Source organism: Meleagris gallopavo, chromosome 15 (genome assembly GCF_000146605.3).
Source record: "Meleagris gallopavo isolate NT-WF06-2002-E0010 breed Aviagen turkey brand Nicholas breeding stock chromosome 15, Turkey_5.1, whole genome shotgun sequence".
Taxonomy (NCBI): domain Eukaryota; kingdom Metazoa; phylum Chordata; class Aves; order Galliformes; family Phasianidae; genus Meleagris; species Meleagris gallopavo.
The window spans coordinates 7,215,348-7,242,128 of record NC_015025.2 but is presented as its reverse complement, the minus strand read 5'-3'; the positions used below and the strand labels follow the sequence as shown (position 1 = coordinate 7,242,128).

The window sequence follows — 26,781 nt, the reverse complement described above, 5'->3', positions numbered from 1 at the left end:
AGGACTCATCTCTATTTGGGTCAGGAAGAAATCCCGTTTCCTTATATATGTCCAGCACAATGTTTTTAGGGATTTCTATTTGTCCTGGATGGTCTCTTTGCAGGTTATCATTAAGTAGAGATGCACAAGCCCCCCATGACTAATCATCACACTTTTGCTACTGGTCTGTTTCCTAACACCCACCAAAGACAGAATCATTCATTTTGTACTAGCTGCCAAGTTTCATTTCAAGTGTGAGTCCTTCAAATGGCCCAAGCCATCTGGTCACCTGCATGCCACGCGATGCCTGTCATGAGCTGGCACTGACTTACTATCTGGGCATCTTCTAGACATCTGAGCCATGTCAAACTGTGGTATATAATTTTTAGACTGCTAGAGCTTAGATCAATTCTTTGCTAACAAATCAATATGTTTATAGAAGAACCTAAACGTAGTTTTAAAGGTCACAGCCAGGACCGAGGGAAAATGTGACCATTAAGGAAGAACGAAAGATAAGGGAGGGCTGTTCCATCACATCAGCTCACTAAACACAGGATATTTTTGCAAGCACCTTTACATTAATAATCTATGACAGTTTTTCACTTTCTTGCATTTTTTAAAAATGAGTATAACATTATAGACCTGCACATCATCAAATACACTTTGTGGCTTTTTCTTCTTATAGTAAAAATATCTTACGCTTTATATGAGTAATTTAGTAAGGTTTGCTTTTTTTGTTTGGTTGGTTCTTTTCACTACATTGTGGTTTGTCTGACTTGTCTTAGCATGACTTGCCAGTTAATACTATCTTCCAATAGCTCTGCAATTTGCCCATAGTTTATGGGATCACAGCCAGCATACAAAAGGTCAAAGGAGGATCCATAAAACGAAATTTTCTTTCTCCACAAGAATTTATTTTGATGCTCCCAGAAATGTGCTGTTGTTCAATGCCAATAGCTGAAAACGCTTAAGAAAAGACCTGCAATTTATAGAAAAACCATGAGTGATTGTTCCCATAGAAACTTGTTTTGTTTTACAATAGAAGATGTTACAAGACAGAACCCTGTTTTGTTTCACTGCTAGTCTCACTGCAACAAAGAGCAGAAAAGTTGTCTTCATGATTTGATAAGAGGGTCACAAATAATAAGGAAATTCTATTCTTTACGCCAGCTTCCAGGCAGACCTCGAAGAAAAATCTGGACTTCACAAGTTCTCATTTTTTCCTCATATTCTGGTGATATTTGTCTGTAGTTACTCCTGCAGCTGTTTTAGTCCCCCCCGGGAAGATGCAGATACTACCATGGAGCAGAGAGAAGCAGTGAGGAATTTTTGAAGGTCAGCAACCCATGACCTGGTTCAAGCAGTCAGAGGGAGCCTGTTTACAGCTGCTCAGTGGTGCTACTGGATGAGTGGTGTTGTGTTCTGCTTTTGTAGCTGGAGATTGTACAGGTCAGAGCTGCTACTGGAGCTCCAGGAAGATGACAGATGCCATCTTCTGAGCACCAGCGCTCTGCCCTCTTCTTTCTCCCCAACTCTAGGAAGCAGAAGGCAGGCGTTAAAGGAGTAAGTGGTGATGGACCATATGATCAAATCGTGGGGCTGAAGGAGGGTATAGTTCAGATCAGTCACTAAAGAAAAGGCCAAAGAGACTCAGTTGTAGCATCTCATTACAATTGTTTGTTGTTTTGGGGAAGATGGAACAGTTTGCAGTCATCGTGCTGACTGGATGCTATGGCGATACTACATTGTGACAAACAGAGAAACAGAAAGGGATCCTGGAGCTCGGTGAGATTAACAGGTCCTCCCTCTATCTCTGCTCTCTGTGGGTCTGCTTAGTGCAGTGTTTGGCTGTAACCCTGTAGCCCTTTACCCTCTGCTCACAAAGGTTCAATTGACATCACTCTCATCAAGTCTTTTCTAAGATGGGGCCCATATCAGTTATCAATAATTTTGGTGGTCTTCAGTACAGCTCCAGTAGAAATGCACAGCTAAAGGAGTGTGAGAGAAAAATATGCTTCAATATCAGAAATGGGTCCACAAAACCAAAAACTAAAAAAGGACTTAAGAGCCATTAACAACAAAAAAAAGAACAGAATGATATTTCAATTAACATTTTACTTAGAAAATGCTCTTTTGTTGTTGTTTTGTTTGTTTGTTCCATAGAAATGATATACACTGAATCACAGCAGAAAAAATCATTCAAAATCGCAAACGTTGGCAACCTTCTTCGGATGAGATTAAGCTAATTACCTTTATTTTAAAAAGAAAAATCCTATGACACATTTTTCCAACTCAGAAAATACAAAGAACCAGAATATTTAAAATATCATTACAGGACAACTGTAAAGTCAGCACTTTAAATGCAGTTTTTACTCTCCTTATCACAGAAATTTATCCTGTCCTGAGGTGTGAGGTGTGCGCACATTCAGATGAAACTTGCTTCTGTTTAACTATGAAATGCAATGAAGTATGACCCCTACAAATTTTCTGTGTCAGTGGGAATTTTCACTCCTCTGGCTGAGCCAAAAAGGTTTATAAAGGACAAAGACTTGCTAATCAACTGTATTAGAAATCAAATAAATAAATACCATGGATCACAGAATTTTAAATATACTCCAGGGATCGTGACAGAAAAGAAAAAGACTTCAGAAAGAGTATTTGTTCAGAAAGACTAGAAGCTTTTGCAAAACTTGTAACTAATAAAGCGAGTAATCAAGTAAGTGTATCTATGTAAGGAACATGGAAATTTCTAGCAAAAACAGCCAAGAGGTTCATCTTTTTTATCTCTATATTTTTAACAACTGATGCCATCTGCAAAGATGTATTATGTAGCAAATAATCTAGTGCCAAAACAGAAAAGATACATCTGATGCATCACACAAGTCTACGTGCACACACAAAACTATAAATAAATTAATAACCAACTTTCTCCCACTTCCTCACTCCACTTTTCAGGAAAAGTTTAAGATCAGAGGTGGTGGCAAGGAAATGTGATGCTCCAACAGCTGCGTGCACCGCCCTCCTCACTGCTTCTTGTTTTTCATACCTCTGCCATGGAAGGAAGGTTTCCTGGTTTGTGCTAATACTGCAAGATCATTTACATCAAATGATAGCATATTCACACTACTACTCAATCCAGAATGAATTTCTGGCACTATAGCCTTGCTTTTCTTCAGTCACAGGTTTCCAAATAAATCAAACAATTAAGATAAATTGTATGAAACACTTAGTAGGTACACTCATTTAAATTCTCTGTTGACTCCCATGTCCAGTTAAGAGCAAGCTGTATTATTCACCGTGCTGCAAAAGTGCTCTAGAAGTGCCTTTGCTGTGTTTCTGAACTCAGATCAAGCCGCCAATACATCCTTTTAACATCACTTTATAAAAGAAAAATAAAATGAATGTAGCTCATTACAAAACTGAACAATGGCAATAGCACCATTTGTCTGATATAAAGTATATTTTAGAAACATACTTCAAATTTAAAACTTGTTTCCTCAAATATACATTCTGTATCCAGTCCTTAACTGCTACAGCAGCCTTCCAGCAGAAGAATATCGAACAGCCGAAGGCATCTTGTCTTGCTGTGCATCATTATTAAAATAATACTGAACAGGATCTCCAGGCTATTAAATTTACTTCTTCATTGAAAATTATAAATTATCTGAATAAAAACAATTCTGCAATGAATATGATCCACAGTTTTCTGATCATGTGTTTGGGTACACACTGACTTGTAGTGCCACATTGACCTCGGCAGGAAGAGTTTATTCTTCACAGTATCTATTCTGTTATTTACCTAAAGGCATGCAAATAGTTAACATTCATTTCTGGTTTTTGATACACCGTGTTGTATTATAGCACCTGCAACTGAAGACCTCAAAGCAATTTGCAAGCATTAATCAGCTGAGCCTCATGACTATTCAGCCAGTATGTTATTTCACAGATTGGTAAACAGAGACACAAAAACACATCAAACTTCTCAATGGGGTCATAAGAGAGGTGCAATAGCTTTATCTTCTACTTTCTTTCCCCTAGAAAAGGGCTTTTCTATGTATTGTTTCACCTTAAAGGACAAGGAAAGCAGCATCAGTAAGACTGGCCCCAGTACTCCTGTGAGCAAATAGAGAGCAAAGAAATGTAGTCAGTCAGAATCCCTACTCCCTTCCCTTCTGCCCTTTCCTGACAGTGCTGTTGACACAGTGCTCTGGTCCCTGCCAGCAAGCTGGAACCAGCCAGGCCCTGGAAGTGACTGTTGAAATGCTACTAAAGGATCTGGTTCCTCAGGCCTACAAAACTCTCATGTGGTACAGCCAAAGCCCAAGAGGAGTACAAGCTGCTCCATTATACTTTATAGGCTAGGCATGGCACATCACCAGCTTAAAAACTGCACCAAACCAGCTTACACCCTCAGTGATCTTTTCTTCTGCAACCCCCACTCATTTTGCAGTGCCAAAAAGATTGTTGTACCTGGAGAGATGAAGATTCCTTCTTACTGCTTACACATTTGGCCTGTGTCTAACACCTAGCTAGGATTATCACCTGTGTAGATCTAATCAGCTCTAATCAAGTTCACTCAAGTACCAAAAGCAGGAACATGCAGCCAGACTGCAGGCTGTCTGATCCCAATGGGACACCGCTACCCGAGCAGCTGCTCCTGCAGCCCTCTGCACTGAAAGCACTGACAGCAGTACTCAGCCAGCTGCGATTACACCTTCACAATGGGAGCAAGCCCCTTAGCCTGAGGAATTTACACTTTAAACAAGGCAGAGAAATAAAATCAGAAATCACAAACGAAACAGAGTTCAAGTGGAGTCCAGTGAGAACGGATAAGTGCAAACGATGCATGTCTAAAAGCAAGGCTGCTAACTGCTTTCATTAGCAATGAAATCTGTCTTGCAGAGACAGAAAAGCTGAGGTTAGCTCATAAACTGAGTGTTTGTTCCTCTTCTCTTCAGTGACTCCATGGCATGTTATCATCATGTCATTTGTGTAAATATTTCAAAGAAAAGTTCCCAAGTGACAGTGCTTTGCTATAGCCACTGCTGTTGAGAAGGGCTATGCAAACATCTGCCATATATTCTTCAAATAAAATTCAGCCAGGTTTTTGTTTACATGATTTATCCTTTATAGCCAGCACTCAGCTGCAACTTTCACCATAGCTGCCTTATTAAGAATGAACCCTGTATTTTAAACACAGTACATTTTGTAATAGGAAAATCAATATACAGTAACCCAGAGCACTTCAGACAACAGCTGTAAAATATAATCTGATGGCAGAAAGTTAAGAACAGTATTTTGGCAGTTATATGTTCAGCTAATCTTTCTCTTCTTGTTGTTAACAGTACCAGGCTATAAAGACCTATATTTCTCCCTATCTAGTGACCAAAAGCTACACACATTTTCCAGCATTGTAACGCTCTTAGCAGAGGTAAAATACAAATCACTTGTTACTGACTTTTTTCCTAACAGGTTATTGCAGGTACTCCCAGAGCTACAACAGCTAAACAACAGGCCCTGTCTCAGTGATCTCACAGCCCTTTCAAAGACAACACTTTAGCAGAAAAATGACTAAATACTTTTCACTGCTTTCATTTTGGCTGCGGTTAAGGATGTTCAGATCTGTTCAGGGCTGGGATTCAACGCGTTAGTTTTTACCAAAGTTATCTAACCAGAAAAGAGATGAAGCCACAGCAGTGCCTCGTATACAGGAACATAGAATAAACATAAATATCTTACTAAAGGTTTGATAATCTGCTACTTTGTCTATATTAGTGCAAAATTTACCATGAGAAACAAACTATTCCACAATTTCTATGCCATCATTTAATACTGAATCTAGGAATAAAACAGAGATTTTCAGAACCTATTTCTCCTTAGAAAGTGGGAGATGATTAGTTCTTTAAAATATTATGAGATTTGCTTTGATCACAAAATAAACTCGAAGACCTTTTTTTAGTGAGAGAAAGACAAAAGGTGCTACATCATTTTGTGCCGAAATTGATTTGTTCACCATATCCTCCTGACTGCATTTTCCTCAAATAACGAAACTAGTCGGGTTTTTGTTTGTTTTTTAAAGGTTTCCAATCCAAATTTCTACGTTGCAAACGCTTTAATTAAGACTGATACATTCCATTCTATTAGCGTTCAGCCGCCGATGTGGAAGCTCTAACTTGAACCGCATTGCCCTCTAGCGCTGCGCCGGGGCCGCCCCGTGATGTCAGCAGCGCAGCCCGTGAGCGCAGGCAGCGGCTCCCGCAGAGCCCCGAACCGCTGACAAACCCCTCTCGGAGACGCACGTCAGAGCAGCTAACGGGGGCATCCTTCCAACTGAACCACAAATGCACGAGGGAAAACAGTAAACCTGTCTTTTATTTCAGGGACCGTCACGATCAAAACAGCTACTTTCGACATCCGGCCAAGACCTCTGCCTGCTAATTTCTGTTTAAATGAGTTGATGGGAGAAATTAGGCGAGTTTGAAGGGGCTGTTATTTCTGACAGGCTTTGGAGGACTTCACGCTGTGCAAGTTTTACGTGCCGAAAGCTAACAGCTTGCTGGAGGGATGAGTTCTCAGTCCAAACCTGGCGGGGCTTTGCAGCAACTTCTTGGGTGGAGAGAGAACTTTCAACTGAACTCAACCATCTGCGTGTTGTGCACAGGATCCAATCATAACCTGCTATGGAGAATTATTTTTAAGATGAGTACCTACCTTGCTGAGAAATCCAATTCATCAATACTTGGATATTTGAAAGTGTCTGCATTAAATAGCAGCAATCTTTCTGCAAACAGCTCCAATGAGACAACAAGCAACCTGGATTTGCCTACCTTGGATATCAGTAGGGCAATAACTGTGGGGCTCATCCTAGGTGCCTTTATACTCTTTGCTATTATAGGTAATATTTTGGTAATTCTCTCTGTCGCTTGCAATAGACATTTAAGAATCCCTACAAACTATTTCATAATTAACCTTGCAATAGCAGATTTGTTGCTGAGTTTTACTGTCCTTCCATTCTCTGCTACACTGGAAATCCTTGGCTACTGGGTTTTGGGGAGGATATTTTGTGATATCTGGGCAGCAGTTGATGTCCTCTGCTGTACTGCTTCTATTTTAAGTCTATGTGCAATCTCCATAGATAGATATATAGGAGTGCGTTATTCTCTCCAGTATCCAACTTTGGTAACAAGAAGAAGAGCAATTCTAGCTCTCCTAGGTGTCTGGGTCCTTTCCATGGTAATTTCTATTGGACCTCTTTTGGGCTGGAAAGAACCAGCACCCAAGGATGATAAAGTGTGCCGTATCACCGAAGAACCATTCTACGCTTTGTTTTCTTCCTTGGGGTCATTTTACATTCCTTTAATCGTCATCCTCGTCATGTACTGTCGGGTCTACATAGTGGCCAAAAGGACTACAAAAAATCTGGAAGCTGGAGTTATGAAAGAAATGTCCAACTCCAAGGAGCTGACGTTACGGATCCATTACAGGAACATTCATGAGGACACCTTAAGCAGCAACAAATCCAAGGGTCACAATCCCAGAAACTCCTTAGCTCTCAAACTTTTAAAATTCTCTAGAGAAAAGAAGGCAGCCAAGACCCTGGGAATTGTGGTTGGCATGTTTATCTTGTGCTGGCTACCTTTCTTCATTGTTCTGCCTCTAGGTAAGTTGGTTATCAAGGGACTGTGGGGAGGGAGAGCATGAGCATAGTTGTTTACTATAAAAATCCTACAGAAAATAATCAGATGAATGGAAAGCACATAACCATTTTGAGAACTGCAGGGAACAGATAAAAGGGTGGGAAGTGAAAGTAATTTACTTCTAATGTTGGCTTTTTCAAGGTCTCATGCTGCAGCCTTGCAAAGTGTGCAGCCTGCATTAAGTCTGCCCATCTGAGCCCTCCTCAGTGATGTCAAATCAAGGAATAATGCTGTTACTTCACATATAAAATCCTCTCGTTTTGTTTAGACTGAATAAGCTTGTACAGGAAGCTTTAACAAAAACTTTGTAGACAGAAACAAAATTAGTTTCAGCATTGAAACTTTCCTTGTTCCAGTTACTGCTACAGGTTCAGACCATAAAACAGTCTTCAGACATTACCAAGTGCCTTAAGTGAAAATGGGCCCAACCAAATGATGCGGTGCAAAACCCTTTGAGCTCTAGGAAGCTGAAAGAGTTCTGGTTCTCAGTTCAAATTTCATTGATCCAATCCCAAAAAATAAATCCTTGAAACCCACTTCTCTCTGCCAAACTGTTCCCTTTGGTTTCAGTAGGTCTCAGTTCAGGCATTCCAGCAGATTGTCATGTGCATTTGTGACAGCAACCTTAAACTTCAAAATATTATTAAAGTATTCAATGGTACCATAACAATGCACTGCATTTCAAATCCTTATGAAATCTGATTACATTGTCTTTAATATCAGCATCAGCTCTGAAGAGGGAAATTTCAAGACCTGTTAATATTGAATTACTATGCTTAGAAAAATATCTGTTCAAAATTCACTTCTGAGACACAGACAAACTGTCAGACTAAATGCAGAAAGAGGTGGAGGAAAAAAAAAGGGAGAAAAAGCCCTTATTAACATTCCGTATTCACGTTTACTTACTGACCCTACCAAAACATTTCTAATTGAGTGGTAAGTGAATTCTTCTAGAGACTTGTAAAAAATTAAACTGTGTTTAACAGCATGGTCCTGGTGAAGTGTTTTGAAGTTATAATTTCTAGTCTAAATGACATTGCATCTTCACTGAATCTCAACCACAGCACATCTGCTGGAGCTATTGAAGAGGAACTGTTGCCTCTAGCTTAGTGGGTCTAGAGCCGAAAGGCCTTCATAATTCATGATCTACATAAAGCTAATGCTGAGCTTGTTACAAATTCCAAACAGAAGAAAAACTGAGAGCAAAGTTCTCTTTGGCTACTAAAGTTTAAGTCCAGTGCTGTCTCTTAAAGAAAGTTTACAACATAGAACAAGTTTCCAACTATTGCTAAAGTACATAGCTAAGTGGATAGAAATTTATTTTCCCCATGGTACCAGCAGCAGCACTGGATATATATTTAGAGAGTCACAATCTCCTGATAGGTTAAGTTAGCGTCTCCTCTTTGATTCTGAGTTATTGGAGAACTTTGGAAGTAAAATGCAACGGAACACATCTTTATCTAGCAGAAGCCAGTACTAGTACTGCTACTGGTGCTACTCGCAAACACAGATGCAAACTAGTCCATTAAAACCATTCTGGTAACAGGGTACAACCAATATGACAAACAATTAAGTTTTCTGGAAGAGAGTCAGTTTTGCCTTTGGGAGGTCACTGCAAAAGTCCTGGTCTTTACCGGGAGGTTTAATGAGTGACTGATTATGACAAATGAGTGGAGAATTCATAGCTTGTCACAGTATTATTTTATCTTTCATTTATCTCTCATCTCACTTGTGCCTAAGCCATCAGTGAGGATGACAGCCACTCCAGCAAGCTGTATTGGTAGCAGTGCCTGGCAGGCTGAAAGGTAACCTGCTGCTGTGTACCAGTGCATGAATGTACTTTGTGTCTGTATATTAATGCTGTGTTAGGGATGACTAAGCACAGTTCACAAAAGCAAGTGGGGAAGAGACCTTTTCCCAAACTGCATAATTCAGACGTTCCTAATGGGAATACTCCATACAGCAATGGAGAACTTCCTAAGGAGCTTTGCTATGTGCTGCATTTTTCATAAGAGATCTTTTCATTTTTGTCTTGAAGTTATGAACATAAAGGAAAAGTTAAGAACCCTTATGAAAAGCACACAGTGATACAGAATCATTTCAGTGATAGGCAAATGTAGAATCCAAGCTGTATCAATGATTTACAAAACTCTCAACAGGTGCCCTGGACTGCTCCAATCACAATCTACTCACCCATCATTGCAGAACTGCAAACTGCAACATCTCTTCTACTTCTGATTCCAGACTAGATATTTGCCTTCACTGCAGTGGAAGGCTTCTTCCTCAGCCTGTATTTTTCATGCCTTATATCTACAAACTTCAATCTAAATCATACATTCACATCTGCATCTTTAAAATTTGTGCCTTGTTTCACTCAGTAATGCAATGACTGCACAATAATGTTAGCAGAGTAGCTCTGGACTTCTGATGATTCAGCTGCAACACATTTGATAAGTCAGTAATCCTTGTTTCTGCAACACTCCAAAACTTGGGGTTAGTGAATCTGTTTATATGTAGGAGTTGTCCTCACATCAAAAATATTCTCAGATGTTCTACTAGTTGCCCAGCCAAAATTATAATTGTTTGGTTGTGGCACATTAATATATACAGCTACTCATTTTTATATCCTAGACAAAGGATTATTGCATCAGATGGCAGATAAGTGCTGGGAACTGATGTGGTGTTGAAAGCATGGATATTGCTTGAATAAATATTCCACAACAAAGGGTGATTTTCAAGCAAGAATCACAAGGCTTTGCAAAGAAAGCTGTCTGTATACAGCCCCAGAGAGAAATTAAAGCACAGACACCACGAGGTGTTGAGTGCTGTAAAACTATCAGCACAAAGAAGCACTTGATGTTGCAGCAAAACTTCTCATAGAGAATAATGTGAGAAAATTCGTTTTTATTCCAGATATTTCTTCCAGATCGCAACAGAGCAACAGAATAGCCCCATGGTCCTTATTTATATATGTTTCACAGCTTTGTAAACTTTCGCCTTGCCACTCAGAATTATTTCTGGTACAGCATAAAAAACAAAATGAAGACGCGCGTCTTTGAGACAACTTCTTATACTATAAATTCAGTGACTCAGCCATGAAGAGTAAATATCTTGTGTTTTTAAGATAAACCTTTCTTTTCCCTCATATAAATCCTTTCTTGATCAGAGCTACACTAAAAGTGCTTCGTTGAACAATGTTAACTAAAATTGATTAATCTAAAGACCAGAGTCCTGCAGCTATATGTATTAAAACATCCACCTTCAAACAAAGGAAGATCCAATTTTATGCCAATAATTTCATTTTAAAAATCCATCCAAAATGACAGATCATCTTGTCCATCGACTACCAGATAAAACTTTAGTCTCATCCCTGTTAAATGAGGCATCAGACCGGGCTTGCCAGTCTTCTCCCAGCTGTAGGCCTCACACAACCCTACCATCTCCACTACTTTCACCAAAGCATACCAACTTCCCCAGCCTATTGCTTGACTCCAGTAGTGATCAGCAGAGCATTATTCACTCCTAAGTTCAGAGCCTAACCCCCCCGCTCCTACAAAACCTGTGATACTATCCACTAAACTCAGAAACAAACTTCTTGTAACTTAACTGGCAGTGGTATAAGACCCCCACAGCTGTTTTGACTACCCTTGTATATTAAGTTCTTTAAACCTCCCTATAGTAAAAAAGAACATAAAAGTCTTCTGCATGCTAACTAACTGGTCAGCCAATACAAAATGATTCTTAAAATAAAATGTTATTCATGTACAGTACATAGATTTATGTTACGTCAGGCCAACCTCTGTATCTCTGCACTAGAATACCAGATTAGGTCACTAAGTTTCCCATGGGAAACACTCCAAGTCATTAGGTCCACCACTGCCACCACTACTGGGTTCTGCTTTCTGCAAGGCTTCAAGCCTGGTTTGTCTTCCACCTCATTTTGGTCTTGCCTTGCCTTCTGCTTTCTAAATAGTCTTACTCTATAGATTTTAGGTTATGGCCATAAAGAACAAGGAGAAATGGTACATGTTGCAATCAGACCCTCTGCCCTCTTTGCAGCTCTAACTTTGGAACAGTGTTCAATTATAATGGTGACAGCAGAAAACTGTTCCTCCTACTTTTCAGCCAACTCCTCTATGACTAAATATATGATATGAGCATTTCTTGGCCAGTACAGCAACAGCATGTTTTGCCACACATGGAGAACTAATTTAGATTCATTTTACTACTAGAATATCCTCCCTTAAGCCCCGATTTGAATCTTCTGTGAAAAAGTAAATTGCATCCAAAGGATCCCAATTAGCAGTTACTTAATCATAGAATCCTTTAGGTTGGAAAAGACCTCATCAACTTCAACAATTAACCTAGAACTGCAAAGTACTTACAGATCTCTACATTTTAGAAAAAAAAAATCTGTTTTATCAATGCAGCCAAAATTACACAAATTCTGAAGGATTGGGCACTTCTTTTGCAGATTTGATTTGCAGGTCAGAGGAACAAAGAAATTTTAGAGTACAGCCTGAGGAAAGTAAACATGCAAGGCATATGCAGAAAAACTCCAAACAACGAAATCCACACATGGAGCCCATTGAGCTTCAGGGATGGCAGCATCCTCCTATCTCAAGTGTAAAAGAAAGGCTTCTCAAATACAAGGTTACATCATCATTCACGATGTAGGAGCATGGACCATATCCTGATACTATTGCCATAAAAACCACATTTGTCCCTTGAAAAAAAAAAAAAATGCTGTGATTACAACAGTGATTCATTATGGAAGCAGCAGCAAAGATTCTCTGGTTTCCAGGCGCACAAACTGCATCCAATAAAAGTCCTTCATTGAATCAGAAAGTTCCAAGGAGAAAAAGAAGTCAGGACTGAGTCAGTGGGCAACAATAGGAAATCTCAAAATTATTGAAACCAAAACAGGAGAGAATTGATAGTTCCAGAGGGAACATAGTTTTCAGCACACAGCAAAGCAGGAGACACAAGAACCTCACGCCTTAGGAATCTGCAAACACAAGCCATTGTTCAGGCTGGTAGTCATTATGAAAGCACTGAGTAACGTTATACTTCTGCTTACAGTTCTAAGGACATCAGCTTTATATCCTTTAGCGCACCTATCTGTGAAATACAGTCAGGAATAAAAATGCATGTTCCTTATGTTTCTTTCATATGCTCACTACAGTTCTGCTCTACAGCCCATCGCAAGATTTAGAGCTATTTTCATGGGCTTTCAAGTGAAATGTAGAAACTGAAAAGCAGTAATGATCAGTGTCTAAATAACAAAGGAGGAAATAACACGGAAGTTTATACAGAAACTTTGTAGCTGTATTATTCATTTCCCTGCTAGAATCCTCGTTAACCAGTGATGCCCAAGACAGATTGCCTCAGTTATAATTGAAAAGTGAGAAGGGGAGAAAAAGATACTAACTATGTGCAATTACTGGGCATACTTTAAGTATAACATATGAAATGTCAGCAGACATACGGTGGCTTTTCTAGACATCTCTAATCAGCTAGATCATTGCAAAACAAACATAAGCTTGGCTCATATTCTTTCTAGTTAGCAGCTGAAAAAGTCTGTATCTGTTTGGAACAAATTTTTAACAACAAGAATATATTATTTCTGTCCTTACCATCAATTTTAGAGTACCAAAAGAGTTTCTTCCTAAACTAGGCCTTGGTTTTAGAGTGTTTATGCATGAACAACACAGTTTAAAGAAAAAGTTTGATTAAGTTTTTCAAAGTTAATTCTCTCCACAGTGTAAGCCATCACAAGTAGTCTGAATAGAGAAGGGATAGATCTATAGACAAGCACAAACAGAATTTCTGTCAAAATTCTATGTATGCTTGAAGGCTTTTTTCCCCCCAAATCTTGTATATTTTCCATATCTTAAATATCTATATTCTGTTATTTAAGACACTCAGAATTTTTGCCAAAAGGACAGCTATAGATAAGGCATGAAGAACCTTCACTCCGCCAGTTTATTTATTTATTCTTTTTTAAACTACAGATTTCCTTAATCTTTTTCTTTCTAGATCGGAGAAAGTTCCTACTTAACTCTTCTATACCTTCAACAAATACCAACTTGCAAATAGTCTGTTGCACCCTATGTTTTTAAAAATAGTTTTCAGCTCTCCATGATTTAAGCAACAAGAGCATCTTTTGTAAGAGGCTGTAGAAAGAGCAGCTGTGGACTTCAGACCAGAGCAGGATCTCTAGGCACGATTTTATAAAATCTGCATACCTGGTGACAATCTTGGCATGCCAGGAGTGCCAGTGTTAGTAGCTGTGTGGTTAAATACATTAGCACTGCTCTTTTAAAAATGAAATACAGTTACTTCCCTTTGCAGCTGCTTGTAAAATGAGAAGATGCAACAACTCTAGGTTTTAGTAAGATCTCATTCCTACCTGTTCTACAATTTCCATCAACAAAGCTTCAAGGGAAGTAAAGATCTGGTTTTATTTTGGTCACTCTAGATAAAACTCTATTTTTGGAGCCTTTAATAGTATGTCAGATTTGAGCCACTGTGAATGCAAGTCTGGTAGGAACGGTTTGTTCACCTGAAGTTTGAGACAGCCTTTATCAGAGATGGATAGTGCGGATGGTGAGAAATGGAGGATTTTAATCAGGATAAGAAAATAGAAACTGTAGCCTCTCCCAGTCTATAGGATAGCAAGGAAAAAGTCTTCCTGAGGCCTTTCTCTTGTTCATATTTCCTTAGAGGAAGATACTTTTTAAAATTAGATTTGGCAGTCATGTATGTTTGCTACTTGAATTTACCTGCTTAAGAATTTGTTTGCTTAGGATCAGGCCTTAGATGGGCAAGACTTAAGGAACTTGATTAATATGCATCCTGAGGCAATTTGAAGAGATACCAGTGTCCTTAATGAGCACAAATGCTTATCATCATCACTGGCTTGTGGTAGTAATTTAACTCTTCTCTTTCATTTTCTTTAATAAATTTTATTCTGTTGTTTTTGGATGCTATTCCTATTTCTCAAGATCTATTTTCCCCCCTACTGTTATCCTAATCCTTTCTCCTAGAAGGCCTGCAGGCTCTCCCAGCTTGATCAGCTCTTAATTTTATAACCATCTCTGTTTTGTACTCTGCTGTTTGTAAACAGGGGTTCTTTTTTCTATATTAAATAAGTCCAAGGGAACGTAAACAAACTGAATGCTGGAAGGAAAGAAATCAGGAGCTTGAGAAACCCAATTAGCTTTAAAACCTTGTCATGTTGACTTGGCTAAGCAAGTAGTAAAAAGGACCACAAAAAGCTAAAATACAAGACTAAAATCCTTCCGACATTCTGTAAGCTCATAACAACTGTGGTCCAACACAGCTTATTGTTTTTATGGGGAGAATTTTACTAGTTATCCACATGCAGCACTTCAGCTTTCCCTGTTCATTGAGAAGTGGCAGTAATTCAGCCACTAACAGCTAGCAGCAGCTCTGGCGCAGCAGGAATCACAGCAGGAACTGCAGGGCAGCAGTGGTGGTTCCCAGCCAAGCCCCTGCAGCCATCTACTGCATCAGGAAAAGGCGGTTTTCATAGGAAGGCTGATTTTCAACATAAAACAAATGTACTGTGAAGTGATAATAATTTTTGCAAAAGTCATCTTGAGGACAGGGTATGATATCCTAGCCAATTCCTGCTTCTCAAGTTTCAGAATTCGTGTTATCATTTGCATTTTGCAATGTTTTACACCACTGCTGTGATTTTTAAGACACGAAATTTTCTGCAGTCCAGAAAACACTGAAAAACTCAGATTTACCTCCAGCCACGCAACTCCACGCTGTTCTCTCCTCTCAATAAGGAAGGATACGTTTGTCTTCCAAGGTCCCCTTAACCAATTCTATAAAAAGTTCCAAACTTTCTGGCTTTTCTTTAAGATTAAAATAATGATAAAAATTTGTTCAGTGATGCTCTCTTCCTGCTGCACTTATTGCCCCACAACGTATTTTACTGTAGTTCATCTGCTGTTACAGAATATTAATAGACATGCAGGACTTAAACAACTCCAGATCATTCTGTTTCAATAACAACAAATGCAGCATTTATTCCAATAAACAAGATCATGCACTCACCCCAGGTTGGCCTCCACCCTAAGTGGAAGCAGATTGAGAAGTTCTTGAAAGATGAGTTTGTTAACTGATGGAAAAAAACACAGCACCTGATAACCCAAAACTTATTCAGAGAGACTTTCTTTCCTTAACTCTAAAAAAAACTCACAGTACTCTTCAAACATCTAACCATCATCTAATCTAAGTATCAAATACTTTATTCTGAACATAATTGATAATTCTGAGTAATTCGTAGACTTAATTGATAAAGATAAATTAACAATGAATGCTTAATTAATAGAAAGTCAATTATCACAACAAAAAGCAATTAGAAAAGAGAGGAGCAGCTGGAGTTTAAAATTAAATGAGACATGAGAGGAAAATTAAGTATTTAAAAATGAAGAAGAAAGGAAATATCAGGGAAGTGAACATGCCACAGCAGAAAAAAACAACGCGAGGTATTAAAGAGAAGGCAGATAGTTAAAGAGAATGTGGTTAATTTTGGTCTAATATTAATAATTAAATAGTTTGCTCCCTGTAGCTACAAATAATAAACGTATGGCATTCTTGAAAATAGACACAGAATATTCTCCCCCACAAAGATGACTCACACAGACGTTAATGCAGGATGTAAAAATATTCAGACAACCCTATCGGATGCAAGGTGGCAGCATATTGAGTTGTATCACAGGGACAGAGCCAGTGGTTGGAGGGAAGTGATAATATCCTTTTATTAAACACTCATTAAACCATGCCTGGAATAGTGCAGCCATGTAGGAAGCTGTCTTACAGGGAAGGCAATGGTAAACTGAAGTCCAGTGGAGGTGACCAAGGATATCACAGGGTTGAGTAGGCTAGGTGAGGGGAACCTGAGGGAATGGGGCTTTTTCAGCCTGCAGAAGGGAAAGCTTCAGGGGAGCTAACGTAGTGTTGAGCCTCCTCTGAGACCAAGACTGGAAAAGAGACCGCATGAAATCCCTCCCCACTGCAACAATTCTGTAATTCTAACAACTTCTTGGCTTTTGGCCCCGAGTATAAATATACGTATATATTCCTTGCATGAGGGATGAACAAAGGAAATGCAACTGCACAGTAGAACCAACAGATATTCACAAATGACTGTCTGGTGTCACAAACAACTGTTGGTCATTACCCACAGTTGCTTACTTCCAGTAGGTGGCTGAAAATTGCGCACAGGGTGCAATGGCACAGGGAGATCAAAGGCAATTTCAAAAGTTTTCTTTAACTCATGAACATTACCTTACAACATCGTTTTTAAGTCTTAAACTCCAGATAATTACTATAGTACTTGATCACCTGGCAACTGGAGTAGCAGATTTTCTCCTTTCTCCTGGGTGTAGTTTGAGGGGAAGAATGGTTGGTTGCGTTGGCTGGTTTAGCTTTTCTCCCGTAACATGAAAGTGGAAACTAAAACATGTCCTGTGTACTACACTTTCAACATAACCTTGCCAAATATTACATTAAGGATCCTTAAATAGAAGGTCCTAACTTTCCCACACTCCTTTCTGTACGCGTATAGAGATCAGTGGAGAGAGGTAGCAACAGAGCAGATACTTAGATGGAAGAAAAATAACAGAAGGAAAGAATATAAGAAAGTAGTGTGTATGTGTATTTACACGTGTGTACGTGTTTCACCTCTGTACAGGGCTACATCAAATCTTGCTTAAGTGAAAGGTGTTTCTTTATTAAGGCTACTGTGAGTAAACCAGTCTAGAAGGTTTTCCTGCTCTTCAGTCTGTTAATTTAGAGACTGTTCCAAGCTCCACTAAACCCTTTATGAACCCTTACAAAGACTTTCACGTACTCCCACTGACTCCAGTGGACTCTGAATTTCAATAGCACAGCAATATTCTGGCCATTTATTCTGCAGAATGTGTGAAGACAACTAATACACCAAATTGTTTCTCGTGATGTTCCCTAATCTCATTGAGGGTGCTTTACTTACTTTCAGCATAGTAAAGCATTCATTATAAAGACCCAGTCAGACCCTAAATGAAATTAGCTTTTATTAAATAAAATACTACTTAATTTCTTTCCATGATATTTGCTTTCGCTCAGTATATTCCCAAACAGAATAGCTCTGTCATGCTTGCTGAGCACAGCTGGTTAAATTAATGACCAAAATACAATAAAATCTGGTCAGATTAATTGAGTTTAAATATTTTCTGTTCTACATTTCTGCCTGGCACAGGCTTTGCAAAAACTTTATTAGTGTAAACGGTGCAATCAGAGGTAAAATTGTGGTGCTATGTTTAATAAATCACAGTGTTTAGCACAGAAAAATAAGAGGATAGAAAACTTACATTCCTTTTGAGTGAAGCTGTTAAACATGAAGCATCAGGAGGGAGGTAATTTAGAGAAGAGTCACTCTGGCTACTCCCATCACGAATACATCACGGAGGAGATAATCATGCGCAATATTTTCCAACCATTTTGAAAAGCAATCTAAGACAGTACAGGGAAATACTTAATCTGTTTATCAGACTGTGATGGGAAAATAGTTGGAGATTAGAGGAGGAAATATGAATTTGATGTTTACAGATTGTGCCTAGTAGGTTTAACTTTCCCATTTTATCAAGGTACCAAAATAGTCCACAGTTGTTTGCTTCTGGCAGGTTAATTACAAGGTAAAAGCATGTGTGCAGTTAAATAAAACATGTTGTTAATTACATGAACAATGTAGGGAAGAGTAATCTTAAAAATACACAAGTTAATCAAAATTACTTTCCTCCCTTTATATTATGAAAGGCAGTGGAGCTTTTTATGATAGTAACCAAATTGAACTGCTTAAAGGATATGGCATGTACAGCTACTTCCAACTATACCACCTTCAGGTGGACTTAGTGCATCCTTTTTCCTCTTTGTAGGAAAGGAAACTCAGGCTGGGATTCCACCCAGCAAGAAGGAACTGAATATAAAAAACTCAAACTTTCTAAAAATCTGAGGAGAATAAGTGCCCAAAGAAGTATCAGTCAGACATCCTATTTTTCTGACAGTTAATCCTCAACCTAAATAGTGGATATATTTACTGACAGTATATAAGATTACAGTGTCAGTGAGATTGCAGTACTGCAAACGCAAAACTCTGCTGGCTTGCAAAAAATTTAAGCCATGAGGTTTTCCATATGAGCTAAGTTATAGTCTGCAGAGTCAATCAGAGAAAGTAGGACTAGAAGGGATCTGAAAAGGTCACATAGGGCATGCTCCAACCCAAAGGCTGGATCAGCTATACACAGATCAGTAGATGTATGTCTACTCCATTTTTAAAAGAGACTTCAGGATTGAAATTCTATACCTTTCTTAAGTGGGATGTTCCAGAATCTTCCTGTATTGGTAGTCTGAAAGCACCTCCCAGTTTATCTTGCTGCATTTCAAGTCACTGTGTTTCCTATATTGTCTACAGTGGACATGGAAAACTTCCAATTTCATTTACTTCCTCTTTGCAGATTTTAATATTGAAGACTAACTGTTGGGCCTCCTTTCAGCTCTTTTTATTCACTATGATATACTACAGAACTGTTGTCTTTAAATGACTTTTAGGTTCCACTGGTGGTCCTCTTCATTAACCATGGATCACTTCATGGGTGGGATTTCGCTGAGTTCATGTAACCATTGAATATAACCCACACAGCGTCAATAATGCATCTTATCATATGGATCAATTAATTCCTGTTAATCTCAGGAAATATTCTTGAATTCTGATTTTTCTTTGGGAAAATAGAAAGGCAGTAGAACCCATCAAAAACACTTTTTGAATCACTGTGTGTTCTACAGGTTAAGAGTCATGCCAGACCTCACAGTTCCACTCCTGGTAAAACAAACAATTTTTCCATAGAGAAAACTACTGAGCCCACATCCATCAGCTGACTGCTTTTACTTTCCTCCAGCTAAGATTGTTCATTGGTAAAGATCAAGAGGATGCTATAGTCAGGATGACTGACAGATGAGAAGTGCTATCCAACAGCAAGTAGAACATGCTCCCATCTAGGAACTTACACTCACATGATTGCAGTAACCTCTCTGCTTGCTGGGGCCTTCTTGAAATCACTGTCTACCTGATTTTGGTGAAAAAAGCCCCACCAAACACTAGGAAGTAATAGTGCATTGTACCACAGACAAAATTCATAGATGAAATTCATCTGACTTCAGAGCAGTGCATACCTGTACGTATATGTACACATACACGAGGAAGTATAGAAGAGTTAGGAATTCTATCCAATTTCAACACACCAGATTGAAATAAATTAACAGAATAGTCTATAAGTCAATATTAGTTTGTTTTATCAAACACTCCTTGTTCAGAAGAGCACATTTCTTCCTCACCTTCTTGTCAAAACTTAATTTAATGGTTTCTTTGTAACTTAAATGAACCGATTTCCATTGTGCTGTTTGCAGAACTAGGAAAAGGTGAAGAATTAAGAAGTGTTTCATGATTGTTAACTTCATGAAGTTTGTTCTCAAGTTTCTTAACTCCAGAACTTTCCTACTATTGTAGCTAAATGCTGATACTTATTTAAAAATAACACCACCACACAGCTTTCCAAACTGATGTATTCCCAAATTTTATCTGCTAATGACTCAGCTCAGGTCACGATCTCTTCTAGATGATCAGTCAGGGCTCAGTGATTTTTCTAGAATCACGACTGAATACAGGGTGCCTCTGTCAGTCAGGGTTATCATGGAGGAATTCTCCACTCTTTTGTGTTGCTGCCCTTTAATACAAAAGACCTTTGGAAATGCTTGCTGCAGCTGCTGAAAATCATCTGCTGCCTTTTTTTTTTTTCCAAATGACATTTGAAAAACAGGTTATTGTAAGAGATAGTTGTAAGCGCCTTACCTTTTTTTCTTTAAGGAACACACATTCCTCTCAGCAGTTTACAAAGATTAGCCATTTTTCAGCACTCAGCTTTTTACTTTTTCCCCTCCCCACTTGGTCTCTTAGTCTTTAGAGTACGTGGTTGTATTTGGTCCACGTGTAAGATTAAACAATCACAACCCATTTATCTGCATTGGTTCAGAGTTTCTATCTCTACAGCTTAGCTTACTTTATTTGTCCTTAGGGAATTTCACAGAATTTGTCAGCAAATTTTCTTAATAATATTTTATATCTTCGAAAGCTAAACCACAGCATTTACTATGTCTAAAATTATTAAAATCTGTTGGAGGAATTTTCTACAGATTTTTAGTTATTACAGTATAAGACAAACTGATCTGGAAAAACTCACCACTGTCCAATCAAGATTTACACATAGAAAAAATGAAAGCTCTTCAGACACTTCCTTAGGTTTACTGGGCTTTAAAAAACAACAGTAATTCATTTTTTAAAGGGAGCTCCAGAAAACAGAGCTAATTTTAACCAGCAGCATACAAGCACTCAAAAAAGGGAAAAATAAAGTACTATTATTCTGAATTCGTAGGATCTCTCCTGGTTTGTGTTAGCCAGGTGAGGGGGATAAAGAGAGCTGATGCCATTTTAATAACTGATTTTCTCTTCTGAGCCAGATCAGGTACCAGTGGACACGACAGAGGAGGACAGTGACAGACACTGGCCACCTGATAAACAACATGTACTTAACTTCTTCTGGCTTCCTTGTGAGCTGAGGAGACCCAAATCCATACAGTCAGCTAGGCCAGAATTGTCTTCTATGTAAACAGTATCTGCTGTGACACATAAGAGCTATTTAACCAAGTCACTGAGAAATGCTTTTGCATAGTTTAGAGGCCCAAGCCATGGCCTCTACATTGCTATGAGATGGGAAACATGCCTAGAATCACAGCCCTCCCACTAAGGCATCCTGACAGCCACAACTGACTGAGTTGCTTTCACAGCCCAAGGAATCTAAATCATTTCAGCGTAAAAGGTCCTTTTCTCAGGGATGTGACACTCCAGTTTGAGTGACATCTACCACAGAAAAAACTAAAAATCTAATTCTAGTTTTTGAAAGCAGGATCCCCTGTGAATCTCTGTTCTTTGATTACTTTAGCCAGACTCAAAGGTGTTTTCCTAGCTGGAAAACTGTTGAATGTCTGTTTTGCTTTAAAAAGAAAAAGCATTCTTTTATAGAGATTAATTTACTAAATTTAATTGATAATTCCATCTTTTTAATGATACAAATACACAAAATTTATTTCCCACTACAAGTTTTTCATTTGGGCATCCTCTGAAGTAACACTATTTAGTTGTTAACAAAACAGGAAGCACTCATAAAAGAATCTTCCTTTGGTTTACACCATTTGTTATGACTGGCTGGGATATGTCACCTATCAAAACTGACTTCTGGTTTGTAGAACAGAAGAGTTTTGTAGCCTACTAATCATCTAGCTATACTGGGTAATGTTTATAGGCAATATAGAAGAATATATTGTAGGTGATAAAGCATGTCTGAGTACACTCCTTCTGAGAAGCCTGGAAATATTTAGATCCTTTTCTCCAGGTGACATTTAATAACTCTTTGAAGGAGTCATGATCTCGTTCCGTGTGCGCAGTAGTTTTGATAATGGGTGTTTGATCTTTCACTGGTATACAGCAAGTTTGTTCAGACATACATATAGCAACTTCATATCAATTCTACACTAAATATGTGCTTCCATATCTTTTGTGTGGTGGATAAAGCAATTCCTCATTAGCTTTAAAAATAATACAAATAACACCTTATGTTATTATCAGAAGACCAACACGGAAAGTAGCATGTGTTAAGGGTTTTCAGCAACCAGATTTTAACACTGATCTGACAGGATATTTACCTTTTCTTAGACAGGTAAATCAATTATCTCAGATAATATCTGCTTGTTTCTTCTGAACAGGATCCCTGTTTTCAGCTCTGAAGCCCCCTGAAATAATCTTCAAGGTGATTTTTTGGCTTGGCTACTTTAACAGCTGCTTGAATCCAATCATCTACCCTTGCTCAAGCAAAGAGTTCAAGAGAGCTTTCATACAGATTCTAAAATGTCAGTGCCACCGTCGAAAGCAGTTGGGGTGGTGGGCCTACAGCTACAGGAACTGGAATCGGTGCTCCTTTGAACACCCTCGGAAGGACTCTCTGGAAGACAGTGGGAGTTTCCTAAGTGGCAGTCAGAGGACATTATCTTCAGCATCTCCTAGCCCTGGCTACCTGAGCAAAATCACTCACCCGCATATGGAAATGTGTACATTCCAGGAATGGAAAAACCCCAGCTCTTTCCTGAGCCCCTTACAAGAAGGCAGCAGTCAAAAGGACCCATGCCAATTCTTTACCTTCAATCTCTTAACAGAGCGCAATGGACACATTGCTGCTAGCAGCCAAGCCTCCAGCAATGGGGACCATGAGGACATCTGTGACACAATGAATGGTAAAACTGACTGTAGTGCAAACATCATGCTGGAATGAATGGATTCTAATCAGTCTGCACAGATTCTGCTCTCTTCGTACACCAACCTCTGATATTTATCCTAGTGAAGAAGTGAACCACTGCACAGTTCTCAGTATGGCACTAGAAGGAAGCCAGTGAAGGACAGACAGATTACCATCACAAGAATGGCAAAATCTAGAGGCTAGCCATATTCCTAATAAATTGCTAAAGATGCTACTGAAACAAAAACGGAATGCAGAGAAGTGGCTGGATAAACCCAGGGAAGTACACAGCCAATTATTCAGCTATTGTGGTAGTGCTGTAGAACAGCCAAACACACATGTATATAGAAAGAATATATAAATATGGGGGAGGGCAAGGGAAACGTGTATGAAAGTTTGTGTGTACACGTGTGCTAGCTGCATGTTTGGATACCCGAGAGTGGAAGCGAGCAATGCAGTTGTACCGTGTTGTTTGTACCTCTCCAGAGCACTAGCTGCTGCTGATTTTGCCTGCAAAATTCTGATTGTTGCTGTACTTCACTGTACATTAGCACTTTAGAAATGGAAACAATGTCAAAGATTAAAGTAATTTCACAACAATTTAAGCACTTGCACCTATTGCTATGGAGCTGGAATCCAACCAAGTTCCCTCATCACAATCTCAATTTTAAAATAAAACACGGCAGTTAAGTTTAAAAGTTGTAACTCCTAGGATGTTCTTGACACTCTCTGCAGTTGTTTACTTGCCATGATTCCCTTGTTATCGACAGTTGTGAATTCCACTATATTTCACCATGTTCTATTTTAAAAGTTTGAAAATACCAACAAAGATGAGAGCTCACAGTCTACATTTCAGCACATCAGTAAATGCCCTGAAAAATACAGACTACCAGAAGATCCGATTTATAAAAGCAACACTCAAATTCCTCCAAATCCCTCATAAACAGTGCTGTGAACAGAGCAGAAAAGAGCACTGACCACTGGAACACCAAAACTCAGCTTAAAGACAAATGCTGAGCGCTTGGTTGTTTCAGCACACTTTGAAAAAAGTACTGCTCTTATAGAGTTGTTTTTTACTTTTCCAGTCAGATAAAAAAGAGAAAGTATTAAAACAATGCAGTGGTAATAGAATTTCACTGTCATCAATAGTTTTAAGCTCAGTAATAAAGTATGTAACATAGCTCTGGAGAATATCTTCAAGGACATTTTAGCTCACGTTTGGAAATCTCATCTCTTGCTACTAAGGATGAATCATGAAACTAGTGACTGATTTTTCTTTTATTTGAAGTGGTATAAAGTGTGAAAACAGGTATTTATTCCTTCCTCCAGCTCTTCTTAAGAATTTTAGTGATGCTTTTCTATAGCTTGAAATAGAGAACAAACAGTGAAGAGATGTACTAAAAACACTTAGGGACAATTTAAAACGTTAGGTCCCAATGGAGAGCCTTTTCCTTTTGTTTCCTTAAGTGTGTATTCTCAAATTAAGACAATAGCAATGGATGCAGCTTGTGGTTAGAGGAAATATCTCCCAGTTCAGCCAGAAATGAGTTTCTTTAACCACCTGACAGCACAAGTCAGCCAGATTTTGAGTCACGTGTGATTTATACATGGTAAATTGAAGCAACATTACCCGCATTTTACAATTTCTATGTGATATTTGTGAGTTTCAGAAAAAAATAGCACTTCATTACACTAAAGCCTTTAACTACGCAGCTCTCAGAGACTAACAATTCTTTTTATTAGATTCTAATCCTAGCAAGATTGAGATCTCTGATCATTATTTAAGGGCCTCAACAAAATTCTCTAATTATCTACAACATCAGATAGGCTTTTATCCCATACTGGTGTCACCTACCAGTATTTATAACTCTATACGCTTTTTATATATGATGCTACAGAATCTACAAGGTAAGTTCCCTTACTGCTTTTTTAAAAGAAAAATCTCAGTTATTTTAGAACTAAAAAACAGCTTTCTCTAAACATTGTAACAGATTAGGAAGAAAAGATTTCCAATAACATCATGTTAGTCCACCCTTTTGGAACAGCCAGTGCCTTACTGAGGCCAAAATCCTCAGAGTGCCAGAAGTCCCAAGACAAGTGGTCTATAAAGCCTTAAAGAGAGGAGGTATGAAGGTGTTGCACAGACAGTCACCAATACTTTTACCCCAAAAATTCTGCACTATGAAGGCTACTAGGCCCTGCTGCTACAGCAGTATGGACTCATCCATCCCTGCTAGAGCCAGAGCACTGCTGATCTTCATATCATACATCATGTTAGCAGGAGAGGCACATTTGAACTGCATGCAAAACATACGTGACTCAAAATTCATGGGTTCTCTACCCTGCAGTGCTTCATTTCCCTCAAGCCTAAGTCTGGCAAGCGTGTAAAGTACCACAACCTTCTTGAGACATGACTGTGTTATGTTGCCTTGACAGGAGAACAGGAAACAAAAAGAAGCGCTGCTTTGGATATCTCTGAATACTAGGGAAAACCAGAAGGGGTAAAGGCTTATTTATGCTGAATGAATGTTGAAGTTGGAAATAACAAAAGGCAATCAAAACAGACATATTCTGTCCTTTTTAAAAGGGACAGAACCATCAGACTCATTTTTTCTTAGCATGTTCATTAGGCTACATCCTAGAAGATCATCTGATATCTCCCCAGCATCAGACAGAAGAAGCAATAAACTGCACGCTCCGGCAAAGCACACTGGGATAACAGAAAGAAGTAAGAATTAGTTTGGGCAGCACCTGGTATGTACTTCAGAAATCATTTTAACAAGTTATACCTCGTTCTTCATAACTTCCCAATTAAGTTTTAAAATTAGAGAGCCCACATGGCATAACGGTAATAAATGCATGATGGATTCCTTATGTTGCTTTAAAATATGTTTCACTTATGGGATATTTTCTTTGTTCAGAAGAGTCACGATCACATGCAGAGCTTAATTCATCTCCAGACACAGTTTCAGCAAAGATACAGACATTGACTGTTAAAACAAAGAAGAAAAGAATACGCATATCTGAAGGAAGGACCACAAAGATTACAGTTGAGAAACAGAGACAAACCAGCCTAAAATATGATACCCTTGCAAGGTCACCTGACTTCTCAAGAACAAATCTAGCTTGAGCGTCTTTATTTTTAATACAGGAATCCTCTATGACTATCAAAACAAATGAGACTCTTGATGAAAGAAATCACAGAAATCACCTTCATCTATTTTTCAATCTTTCACCATGCTATAAGATGATAATAGCAGGATACCAAAGTCTTCAGCTACAGCAAATGAGAACAAGCCCAAACACAGCAGCCACAGATAAAGAAATAAAGGAAAAAGAGCTGCTTACCTTCAGAAGGCCTCAGACAAACAGAGATTTCCAGCAAGACGTACCCTTGGTTCCACTGCCAACCCTTAAATGAGATCTGGGAAGAGGTGGATCCTGGCTCCACCCCTTCCAGTCATTCAGCTGCATTGCATGCACCTGAGCTCCCCTGAGTTGGCCCTGCCTTCCCACCAGGTGCTCAATCACTGCTTCAGGTTGTGACTTAGCATTTCCACTACACACCTGTTGTAGTGTTTTCTTTCAAAGGAAAAATTATTTTGGTCAGGGCACTGTCATCAAACACTATGGGACAAGCCCATATCAGCCAAATTTTTAGTACAGCTAAAATTCATTTTACAAGT

General features: G+C 38.8%; 1 protein-coding gene and 1 long non-coding RNA gene across 3 annotated transcripts; one reads left to right on the top strand and one right to left on the bottom strand.

Annotated features, from left to right (window-relative positions):
* Positions 1-871: 871 nt before the first annotated feature.
* LOC109370070 lies at positions 872-26,561 on the bottom strand. 2 transcript variants are annotated; one of them, XR_004161401.1, is made up of 3 exons: positions 26,444-26,561; positions 3,714-3,778; positions 2,117-3,356 (listed from the first exon to the last, which is right to left on the bottom strand). It is a non-coding gene; the product is annotated as an uncharacterized LOC109370070 (long non-coding RNA). The 2 variants fall into 2 exon arrangements; XR_002119857.1 differs by lacking the exons at positions 2,117-3,356; positions 3,714-3,778 and adding an exon at positions 872-1,967.
* On the top strand, positions 6,190-23,700 carry ADRA1B (adrenoceptor alpha 1B). The gene is made up of 2 exons (XM_003210292.4): positions 6,190-7,639; positions 22,569-23,700. Exons 1-2 carry the CDS (start codon positions 6,544-6,546, stop codon positions 23,129-23,131), a joined length of 1,659 nt encoding a protein of 552 aa, XP_003210340.2. The 5' UTR covers positions 6,190-6,543; the 3' UTR covers positions 23,132-23,700.
* Positions 26,562-26,781: the final 220 nt, after the last annotated feature.

Bases quoted from the DNA above. Each gene is read 5' to 3' on its own strand.
- ADRA1B (XM_003210292.4), top strand. From the start codon at position 6,544: ATGAGTTCTCAGTCCAAACCTGGCGGGGCTTTGCAGCAACTTCTTGGG. The intron at 7,640-22,568 runs GTAAGTTGGTTA...TCTTCTGAACAG, and splicing joins CTTCATTGTTCTGCCTCTAG to GATCCCTGTTTTCAGCTCTG.